The 12,490-nt window shown below is 32.6% G+C and overlaps 1 protein-coding gene across 4 annotated transcripts in view; it reads right to left on the minus strand.

Annotated features, from left to right (window-relative positions):
• The window catches only part of Uggt2 (UDP-glucose glycoprotein glucosyltransferase 2), a 180,714-nt gene that overhangs the window by 75,460 nt on the left and 92,764 nt on the right, over positions 1 to 12,490 (minus strand). For all 4 annotated transcript variants that reach the window (XM_005317032.5, XM_040281658.2, XM_021729926.3 and 1 more), the window contains 4 exons: positions 11,210 to 11,416; positions 7,682 to 7,813; positions 943 to 1,067; positions 454 to 549 (listed from right to left, as the gene is read on the minus strand). In XM_005317032.5, coding sequence (XP_005317089.2) covers positions 454 to 549; positions 943 to 1,067; positions 7,682 to 7,813; positions 11,210 to 11,416 — 560 coding nt within the window. The remainder of the gene's footprint in view (positions 1 to 453; positions 550 to 942; positions 1,068 to 7,681; positions 7,814 to 11,209; positions 11,417 to 12,490) is intronic.

Here is a 12,490-nt window from a genome sequence, read left to right on the forward strand (position 1 = left end):
TACAATACCTCCATTTTATTTATTTATTCTTATGTGGGCTGAGGATCAAACCCAGCACCTGCATGTGCTAGGTAAGTGTTCTACCATTGAGCCCCAGCCCCTAAAAATGATCTTAAACATGAAAAAAGACAATATGTTAGGTATGTCTTTCTTAAAACTTCATATCCTGTATTTCTCATACTTCATTAGCTAAAACACACAACTAACTGAAATTTAGTTTTTTTTCTTTTCCGTGCTAGAGATTGAAGCCCAGGCCTTGCACATTGAGGCAATGGTGATCTACTGCTGAGATACAACTCCAGACCTGAATTTCTTTTCCAGACACTGTCAAATATATTTATCTTCCAAAGAATTTTTAATTCTACTTTATATTTTACTGTGTTATAGAAACAAATGGAAATAATAACTGAGAGTAGCATGACAGAAAAAAACCTGATGATATTATATTCTTACCTGTGATTCTCTCTAAGAAATGTGACATCATACCTAGATGCCTGCTTAGGCAAAGAGGAAACAAGGGCATCAGCTTTCATAATAAGGTCACTCATGCTAGACAAACAAGACAAAACAATATATGAAATTTTAAGGAAGTGAAAGTTTCATATTTCATATTATAAAAACACCTCAAGAAAGACTCTCTATTGGTACATGGTTACAGCTTCTATGGAAATAAGCTATGTAACCTTTCAGAAAATGGTTAACTTCTGGGAAGGGAAGGATATGCAGGTAAAAAAACAAAAAAAAAAACAAGATCTTAGTCAAATAAAATAATATCTACAATTGGTGGTGATGAATAAATGAATGTTTTATTATTTCTTTATATTTGCTATATTTTTATGTATCTTTTATCTACATATCTGAAATGTTTCCTAATCTTAAAAAAAAAATCAAATGAAAAATGCCAAACCCCAAATGATTACTCTCTTGATTTCCAGCACTTACTTTTTGGAGCTGATTTCCATATTTTCAACAAACTCTTTAATTTTCTCTACAAAATTACTAAATGTCATCTTCTCCAACAAGTAAAAGTCTTCTACATAGAAATCTTCATTTAAAGGTCCTAAGAACTTAAAATGAAAGCAGCTAAATTACTGTAAATTTCCTAGAAGGTTACAGTTTAGGAAAACTATTTTCTCCTCAAATAGATATTTCTTTGTTAAGCAAAAATTGATTAGCGATTAAACAGATGATACCAATTATTTCCATCATTTACTAAATCCATTAGGCAATAAAGGAGACAAAAATATTTTTTCACTCTGAATTTTATAAGTAACACTTGCATAAACACCAAAATCAAAGTGACAACATATTAAAAAGTACCAAATTATTATTATTTTTTCTGTGGTACTGGAGATTGAACCCTGGGCCTTGTGCATGCAAGGCAAGCACTCTACCAACTGAGCTATATCCCTAACCCTAAAAAGTACCAACTTATTTCCTTTAGAAAGTTTTACTTTGAAATCATAATGCTTCCACATATTTAGGTTTTTTCATTATAAATTAGAAAAGCAATCATCAGTATTTTATAAATTTTTAAATTTCAATTTTCTTTTGTTTATCTATAAATTGAAGTCTATTATGTACATATTAATTAATATGTAAGAAATAAAATAGCACAAAGAGACAAATCACATGGTTATAACACCAATCCATCTTCAATGGAGTGCTATACAAAATTATTTACAGCATAGCAAAGTTACTTTTTAATTGATTCTTTCTAGTCATGTAGGGAAAAAGGATACATTCTGACATAATTATAAAATCATAGAATATAATTTTTTCTAATTCAGTCCCCAATACTTCCCCTTCCTCTTCTCCCTCCCCATTTCCTTGCCTCTACTGATTTTCAGCTGTTCTTTTTTGTAATTAACATCTTTGGAGATATTCATGAGGGTGAGATTCACCATCACTGTGGTATATTCACATATGTACATAGAAAGTGAAGTCAGATTCATTTTCTTTCCCTTTCCCATTCCTATTAACTTCCATTTATTACCCTTTGTCTACTTAGTAATACTCTTCTATTCTTATTATTTTATGCCTTATTTAGATTAGCTTCTGCATATCAGAGAAAACATTCTACCTTTGACTCTTTGGGACTGTCTTATTTCATTTGGCATAATAGTCTCCAATTTCATTCATTTACTGGCAAATGTCAAAGTCATTCTTCTTTATAGTTGAGTAAAACTCCATTGTGTATATATAGCACATTTTCTTCATCCATCTGTTGAAGGGCACCTAGGTTGGCTCCATAGTTTGGCCAGTATGAGCTGTGCTGCTATAAACAATGATACGGCTGCATTGCTCTAACATGCCGATTTAAAATCCTTTGGATATATACCAAGAAGTGGGATACCTGGGTCATATGGTGATCTCAGGCCCAATTTTTTGAGGAATCTCCATATGCTTTCCATAGTGGTTAAACCAATTTGCATCTCTACCAACTGTTGATGTCCAAAAACCATGTAATTCTTGTCTAAATTTATTTAGTTAATTACATTATTGATTTCTGTATGGTAAACCACCCTTGCATACTTCCTTGATATTATGCTTTCATGTAGGAGTATATCCTTTCCCCCACATCTCACCAACATTGTTACTTGTATTCTTGATAATTGCCATTCTGACTAGAGTGAGATGAAATCTCAGTGTAGTTTTAATTTGCATTTCTCTAATTGCTAGAGATGTTAAACATTTTTTCATGTATTTGTTGGCCACTAGTATTTTTTCTTCTGTGAAGTGCCTATTCAGTTCCTTCGCTCATTTAATGATCAGGTTGTTTTTTGGTGTTAAAATTTTGAGTTTTTTTAGTATCCTGGAGATTAATGCTCTAAGGTGCAGGTGGTAAAGACTTTCTCCCATTTTGTATGTTTTTTTTTTTCCTGTATGTTTCTCTTTGTTGTGAGAAAGCTTTTAATTTCATGCCATTCTATTTATTAAATTTTGATTTTTAGGAGTCTTTGTAAGGAAGTCAGTGTTGGGCCTACATTTTCTTCTAAAAGGTACAGGGGCTCTGTTCTAATTCTTTTCTTTAGTCCACCTTGAGTTTTGTGCAGGGTGAGACACATGGGTTCAATTTCACTCTACTCCATATAGATTTCAAGTTTTCCCAGCACTAGTTGTTTAAGAGGTTATGCTTTCTCTTTTTGGCATCCTTGTCAAATATGAGCTAACTATTTATGTGGGTTACATTATTGATTTCTGTATGTTGAACCACCCTTGCATCCCTCCTTGATCATATTATGCTATCATTTTCATGTGTTTTTATATGAAATTGGCCAATAATTTATTAAGAATTTTTGCATCTATGTTCATCGAAGATACTTGTCTGAAGTTTTCTTTCCATGTCTTCTATTCCACTGGTCTTCATGTCTGCTTTGGTGCCAGTACCATACTGCTTTTGTCATTATAGCTCTGTACTATTTGAGGTATTGTTATGCATCTGGCTTCGATTTTTTCACCAAGGATTGCTTTAGCTATTCTAGATCTCTTATTTTTCCAAAAGAATTTCATGAATGCTTTTTCTAATTTTGTGAAGAATGTCATTAGAATTTTGATGAGAATAGTTTGAATCTGTACAGTGCTTTTGGTACTACAGCCATATTCACAATATTAATTCTGCGTATGCAAGAACATGGGAAGCCTTTCCATCTCCTTATATCTTTTCAAAAATTTTGTTCTTTAACGATCTATAGTTTTCACTGTAGAGGTCCCTCACCTCTTGTTAGATGGATTCCCAAGTTTTTGTTGTTTTGTTTTGAGATCATTGTGAATGGGATAGTTTTCCTAATTTCTTTATCAGATTTGCCATTGGAGAATAGAAACAATTGATTTATGGGTTTTGACCTTGTAACCTGCTACTTTGCTGAATTCATTTATAAGATCTCCAAGTCTTTTTGAAGTTTTGGGGGGGTCTTCTACACATAGGATCATGTTGCTGGCAAACAGATAATTTGAACCGTTCTTTTCCTATTTGTATACATTTAATTCCCTCCTCTCGTCTCATTGCTATGGCTAGAGTTTTGAGGAGTATGATGAATATGAGTGGTAAAAGTGGGCATCTTTGTCTTGTTCCTTTTTTAGAGAAAATGTTTTCAGTTTTTCTGCATACAGAATAATGTTGGTTTTAGGTTTGTCATATAGAATTTACAATGTTAAGAAAAAATAGGGATAAAAGAGCTTATGTTTTAAACATGAATAAGTGCTGCACTTCGTTGAACGCTTTCTGCATCTATTGAGATAAACTTAGACAAGAATTACGTGGCTATTTATTTAATTACATTGATTTCTGTATGTTGAACCACCCTTGCATCCCTCCATGATTATATTATGCTATCATTTTCATGTGTTTTTATATGAAATTGGCCAATAATTTATTAAGAATTTTTGCATCTATGTTCATCGAGGATACTTGTCTGAAGTTTTTTTTCCATGTTGTGTCTTTGTCTGGTTTAGCTATCAGGGTAATACTGGCTTCACAGAACGAGTTTGGCACTGTTCCTTCCCTCCCACCCTTTAAAAAATATTTTCAGTTGTAGATGGACACAGTGCCTTTATTTTTGTGTGGTACTGAGGATCAAACCAGTGCTTCACACATGCTAAGCAAGCACTCTACCACTGAGCCACAACCTCAGCCCTCCTTTCCTCTTACAGAATTTGTGAATAATACTGGTTCTTCTTTAAATGTCTGGTAGAATTTGGCTGAGAACCCATCTAATCTTGGGCTTTTCTTTGGAAGGTTTTTTTTTTTTTAATATTTTTTAGTTTTCGGCGGACACAACATCTTTGTATGTGGTGCTGAGGATCGAACCCTGGCCGCACGCATGCCAGGCCAGCGCACTACCGCTTGAGCCACATCCCCAGCCCCTTTGGAAGGCTTTTGATGGCTGCTTCAGTTTCATTACTTGAAACTGAACTGTTTTTCTATATCCTCCTACATCAATCTGGGTAGGTTGTATGTCTCTGGGAATTTGTATCTTCAAGATTTTCTAGCTTATTAGAGTATAAATTTGCAAAACAGTCTGATGATCCTCTGAATTTCAGTAGTGTGTGGTGATATTTGCTTCTTCATCTTGGATTTTGATAATTTGAGGTTTTTTCCTCTTTCTTTTGGCTAGTTTGACTATGGGCTTATCAATTTAGTTTATCCTCTCAAAGAAACAACTTTTTGTAAAAAAAAGAAAAATCACAAGATCAATGAAAGAATCTCAATTTTATTGACTTTGCCTACAATTATTTCTTGTCTTCCACTGATTTTGGTTTGTTCTCTTTCTATGCCCAAGAAGTATAATGTTAGATTATTTTGTATCTATTCTTTTAACGAATGAGCTCAATGATATGAACTTTCCTCTGAAAATCACTTTCATAGTATTCCAAAGATTTTGATATTTTGCATTCCTATTCTCTTTACTTTGAAGAATTTTTCTTTATTTCAATTTCTTCTACTATCATCATTAAAAAGTGTATTATTTAATATCCAGGAGTTAGTGGTTTCTAGAAGTTTTTTACTTTATGGTTGATTTCTAATTTTATTTCATTATGATCTAATAGAATGCAAGGTATTATCTGTTCTTTTGTATTTGATAAGATTTGTTCTGTGACATATAATATGGTCTGTTAGAAAATGTTCCATGTGCTGCTAAGAAGGCAAATTCAGTCTGATGAATGAAAGTTCTACAGGTGTCTGTTCTATAGGTGTTTTGTTAATTATATTTTTTAGTTCTATAGAATCTTTAGTTTTTGTTTGAATGATCTACCCAGTGGTAAGAGGCATATTAAAGTCACTCAGTACTATTGTGTTGTGGTCTATTTGATTCTTAATTTTGAGAAGGGTTTGTTTGATGTATGTAGATGCAACATCGTCTGGAGCATGAATATTTATGATTGCTATTTCTTGTTGTATGATCCCCTTCAGCAGCATGAAATGTCCTTCTAATTAACTTTGGCTTGAAGTCTACTTTATCTGATATGAGGATAGCACACTGCTTGTTTAGACGATCCATGTGAATGATATGTTTTCCCATCCTTTCACCTTCAGTCTGTGGATGTCTTTGCCTATGAGGCGAGTCTCTTTCAGCATATTTTTTGGGTATTTTTTTTTTTAATTGAACCTACCAAACTATGTATTTCAACTGAAGACGTTAGACCACTTACATTCAGTGTTATTACTGAAAGGTAATTTTTATTTCCTGTCATTTTGATTTACTTGTAGTGTTCAACTGAATTTAATTCTTCTTTGACTATTTTTTCTGGTGTAGTTCCTCACTCTGCTGGTTTTCATTTGTATATTGCATTTCTTCTATATGAAATATTCTATTATATTTTGAAGTACAGGCTTTCTAATTAAGAATTCTTTTAGTTTTTGTTTATCATGAAGGATTTTTACTTCATCTTCAGTTCTGAGGCTTAATTTTGCTGGGTATAGTATTTTTGGTTGGCATCCATTATTCAGAATAATATTAGTCTAGGACCTCCTAACTTTCAGGGTTTAGGTTAAGAAATCAGTTGAAATCCATATTGTGACCATTTTTCTCTTGCAGCTTTTAAATTTCTATACTTATTCTGTATGTTGGGCATTTTCATAATAATTGTCTTTGAAGTATTAAAAAAAATCACAACAGATCCACTCTGAGTTCTATATATGCTTGTATTTGAATCTCTGCTTCATTCTAAAGGTTTGGAAGATTTTCTAATATTATTTCATTGAAAAGATTGTGCAATCCTTTAGTATTTTAGAGCCTTTATTGATTACATTGAATCTTAAAATTGTCCTTTTAATCTTATTCCAGATTTATTGAATATTCCACTCATGGTCTCTTAATATTTTTCTTATGGTAGACTTTATTTTCAAGATTATATAATTTGTCTCTGAGACTTCTATCTTCAAAGCATCTATGGTGATGCTTTCCATTGAACTTTCATTTGGTATATTGATTTCTTTGTTGAGGATTTCTGATTGTTTCTTTTTCAGACTCTATCTCCTAATTAAAGGGATCTTGTATTTTATCTCTGATTTCACTGTGTATGTCTTCTTTTAGCTCATAGAACAATTTAACTATGAACTTTCACAGAAAAAATGCTTGTGATATATTAAGAGAAAAATGGTGTAAAATTATATATAAATATTAGGACTATAATAATGTATTTAAAAGAACCAAATGTCTATGGTAGAAAAAGCACTGGAATGTAAAACAAGCTCATAATAGTTTTATTACGATGGTGGGAGTGATTTTTTTCTGTAGTTTTTTAAAAAAGATTAGGTTAATAAAGACTATGTAGCAACTATTTATACTTCAAAAGTATTTGTCAATTGAAAAACAACTGTAGAGAAAAGATGTAACAACATACTTACTATATCTACTGTAACACAGATTTCTCAAAAATGTTGTAATATATATTGTTTTTCTAATATACTAGAACAAAGTAGGAGCTAGAGGCATAAAGAACAGTTCCTTACCTGTATCTATATTCATAAATGGGGGAGTGTTATCATGCATGGAAGAAGAGAGCAAGGAATAGGCAGGGGTCATGCACTCATTTAATTTATACTAACCCCTGACTGATGTGTTCATCACGAATGGCATTTTCTGTGTTACTTCAGGTGTATTGTAACATAAAAACATCTCAGATCCAATACCTTAGTGTCAATGAAAAAAAGTGAGCAATTGATTGTTCTACTTACTTTCCCATTGCTGACAATACTTATTTCCCCAGGACGCAATTTTAGCACATCCTGACAGAACAACTGATGAGTTCGGAAAATATTCACTCCAATGGTGTTGTATTTTTTCTCAAAAGCATTCTTATCTATCCCCTACAAGTTAAAAATGATAAAAGTAATAGGACAGTAAACATTAATTTTAACAAACCCACTCTTATTAATATTAGTATACATTGATACTAAATTATCATTTTAAAATTATTTTCTTCTGATACAACATTTAAAAATGAATTCCCTTTTGCCAAGTCAATCATAGTATGTTTAAATTTTGTTGTTTTTTTTTTAAGAGGGGAAATACTAAATAAATAAAAACTAAATAAAATAAAATGCTAGTGACATCAATTTAAATAACATTAAATAAATGAAGTAGCTGTTAAGTTCTGAATTTAGTACCCCTCATTTTGTTCTAAAAAAAAAAAATGTCTTAAATAGGGATACCTTATCTTAGTCCATTGTACCAATTCCAGAAGACCACTTTAGTAACAGTGTATGTAAATACTGAAAGTAATCCTTGGTCAGAGTCAAAAAAGTAATATGAATAGTCACATAAAATCAGCCATAAACAATGTCCTTATACCTTTACATGTGGCACACTTCTATCAAACTTTAATATGTCTATACAAATCACCTGTATACCTTATATTAAGATGTAGATTCTATTTCAATAGATCATGATGGAGCCTTAAACTCTGATTTTTTAGTAAGTTCCTGGGTGATCCTGTGATGATAGAAATGTTCCATTGCATTGTCCAATATGGTAGCTGAAGCCACAGACACCGTCACTGATTTAGCCCTTGAAATGTGTCACGACGGAGGAATTAAATTTGAATTTAATTTCAGTATAAAACAGCCAATTAGTAGTTACAGAATTGGATAGTGCAATTGTAGAAACTCTCATCTCCAAAATCCCTATTTTAATCATCTTCTCTTTGTCCACAACCTCCAGACATGTCCCATCACCAGACCAATCATTACTCAACTTTTCAGTCCACAAACCCTACCACCTTAGGGTTCATCAAGCCTACCATAGTAAAATTTTCCAAGTATATCCCAGAGTCAGTTACTACAACAAAAATTGTCCATGATTATCTCCATTTAATGGTTTCTCTTAGTCATATTCACCTGGAAAAGCCTCAAATCTGGTTAAATACAACTCTGCTTACTCTGCAACTGGATGCAAACTGTGGAACACAATTGGAGGAAAAACACGCAGCAAATGCTTATCTGTTTATAGTCATCAACCTCAAGTGAACTTTCAGCAGTAACCAGAAATTTTCTTACAATAATGTGCTTATTTCACTTTCTCAGTTTCAGAAAAGAGAATTTGACATTTTTTCTCTCCCCATAAAACCTCTACACCTACTATTAACCTAATACTCAGCTAATGACAGGACTTAAAAATGAAAGCAACCAGAAGAGAAATACTTCATTTTGTCACTCAATAAATCTAAACTGTATCTATTAAGCACAGATCCTACCTTTCTTCTGCTTACAATGGATGACTTCTGCTCTTTGGAACGACACACTTGGTCATTTTTTGGATAGACTACTCCCATTAGCACACAAAAGTGTGACATTTCCCAAATTTAGAAATCCTTCCTTCATTTCAAGTTTCATTTGAATACAGTCCTATTTCTGTTCCCCTATGTAGGAAAATACCTTAAAAAGAGCTATCCATGAGAAGGGAAGAATGGGAAGGAGGAGGAGAGGAAAAGGGAAGTACTAGAGAATGAATCAGGGCAAATTATATTCTATGCTATGACAACTGTGTCAAAATGCAGCAACTAAATATTAGAAACTAAAGGGGGAGAATCACACAGTGGAAAATAATACATGTTTTCAAACCTGTCTTAAAAATTACAATGAGAAACTTCGTAGAGTCAAAAATTAATATCTGAAATATACTCATGCCAAAAGAAAAAATTCTTTGATAAACTATAATAGTAAAGATTCTTTGAATAAATGATATGCTAAAAAATAATCCTAATGTTACATGTAACTAAAAAGAATCAAAGAAAGCTACGTATGCTGCCTTTATTTCCTGCCTTCTAATTTTCTTAAATCTAATTCAGTTATAAACTTATACACATATAATTCCACTGAAACTGTTCTAATCAGTCACCCATGACCACCTGATCAAATATAATGGTGACAGTATGAGGCCTCCATTTAAGAACACTCAGGACACTCGCACTCACTTCCTAGGTAATCTTATCACTTAGCTTTAAATATGATACAATATTGATAACTGTTTTAAAAAATGACATTAAAGCCCTCCATTGAATTCAATACTCATTTATTCAACTGTCAAAATCTCCACTTGAATGTCCAAGAGGCATCTCCAGCTTAACATGTACATAATTTAACTTTTGATCCTGTGTCCAAATGTTCTCATTTAGATTTCCTCATCTCAAAAAAGACACCATTATTAATTCCAGTTGCTCAAGCCCCAAATCCTAGATTACCTTCACATGTCATATACGGTTGGTCAACTAATTCTTTTGATTACAGGGCAAGAAAAGGGCAAGAAATATTATGTATCAATTATCTCATCACCACTACCACTATCATCTAACACCATTATTACTTGCACAGATTTCTGCAAGAGTATTGTAATTGTTCATCCTGTTTCTATTCTTGTCTACCTATAATCAAATCTTCACTGGCATCCAGAGTTATCTTTTTAGATTCCTCACCTCTAAGATTTCCCAGTAGCTTTTCAATAAACTCAAAAAATGTTGATTCCTTACCATAGCCTACAGGTACTTAAAAGTATCTGGGGCTCTTTGACCTCATGTCTTAATATTCTCCACATGACCATTCTTCTGTTCTGGTCAAAACCATCTTCTGCCTACCTCAGACCTGGCATGATTGTTTCTGTCAGGTCCTCAGATGTTCTTGAGCCTGGTACACACTTCTCTCACAGACTTTGACATGACTGATCTCATTTCTTGCAAAACTGCTCAAATTAAAGCTTTTTAGAGACAAATTCCCTGACCACTCCAACTAAAATAGCATTCTCCAAATACATATCTAGTATCACTTATTTTGTCCATCTTTCTCACCTATATGTAAGAGCCACAACAGAGATTATGTCTTTCAGCAAGGATATCACCATTTTCCAGTAGATGACAAAATATTTTTTGAAAGGATAAATCTTTCTTCAAATAGATAATTTTTTAACTTTAGAATTTCCCCATACTGGACCCTTTCAGTGACATACTTGATTATTTACATAATTCTTTAGTCCCGAACTCTTCACTTGAGTACATATTGTAAGAATATCATCGATTTTAAGGATCATGAAATAGTGAAATATATGAAATTTGATTTGTTACGTATCTCCATGTAGTATTATCATTTATCTTTTCCCTTTACACAAGTACTGTTTATTATTCCCAATTTTTCTTCATATTTTTCCATTAACACATCTACAAGTACACAGTTTTGAATCATCCAACACACTTATTATTTCAAATAGTTACTCACCTCAGTAAGGAATGTTTTAATTTTAATTCCAGAGTAAAGAGCTGTAGCAGTTTCTTCCTTTGCCAGTTTCTTGAGAATGCTCCTCAAAAAGCTGTTTTGCAGTGTAAGGAAAGCTACCAAAATTCCTCTAGAAATCACTGTGTTCTCTTCATTTATTTTTGAGGTAGGATTATAAATAACCCCAAGCCGACTACGAACACTTGTTTTCTGCAAATCACATTTATAGGTTAGGAAGACCAGTATCTCATGTATCCTTTTATAGTTCAACATATATGTTTTCATCTGTTGTCTGTTCACTACCTTTGACTATCAGTCTTCCTATGATGACTGTACTGAATGTGATAAATCACTAAAACAGCTTGAAAAACAATCATTTTATTAACTCTACTTATTTCACCACTTTGCATAAGAACTTGTTTTTCTTGAAATACAACTGGATTTATTTTTTTCATGTTTATAGCAGCTTTATTCATAATAAAGCAACAAGATGTCTTTCAATGGGTGAATGGATAAAAAAACTGATTACACTCATACAATGGAAGACTATTCAATGAAACAAGAAATGATCTATCAAGCCACAAACAGATATCCTTAAAAGGATATTGCTAAGTGAAAAATGCTAACCTGGAAAGGCTATGTGCTGTATGATTTCAAATATATGACAGTCCAAAAAGGGAAAATTTATGAAGTCAGTTAAAAATATCAGTATTTGCCAGGAGGGCAAGGTAAGGGTGATAAGCTAGGAAAGAAAGAGCAGGTGAAGCATAGGAGATTTTTAGGACAGTGAATCTACTCTGTATGATACATAGTGATATATATATATATACGTTATATTCAAAACCCACAGAATAACACAAAAAGAAAATCTTAATGTAAGTAATAAAGTATCAATCTTCATTCATCAGTTTTTCCAAATGGATCAAAATAATAAAGTATCAATATTCATTAATCAATTTTAACAAATGGATTATACTAATACAAGATGTACCCAAGACAGGAAGCTGTAGCAAGGGGATCAGGCCTGTGGAAACACTTTGTACCTTCTGATCAATTTTTCTGTAAACCTAAAACTAAAAAGCACTATACTACTTTTTTAAAAATGTGAAATACTGGGGCTGTGGTTGTGGCTTAGCGGTAGAGTGCCTGTCTACCATGTGCAAGGCCCTGGGTTCAATCCTCAGCACCACATATAAATAAATAATGAAGGTATTGTATCCAACTACAACTAAAAAATAATTTTTTAAAAAATGTGAAATACTCGTATTTTATGTCTACAACAGC

Source organism: Ictidomys tridecemlineatus, chromosome 6, assembly GCF_052094955.1.
Source record: "Ictidomys tridecemlineatus isolate mIctTri1 chromosome 6, mIctTri1.hap1, whole genome shotgun sequence".
Classification (NCBI taxonomy): Eukaryota; Metazoa; Chordata; class Mammalia; order Rodentia; family Sciuridae; genus Ictidomys; species Ictidomys tridecemlineatus.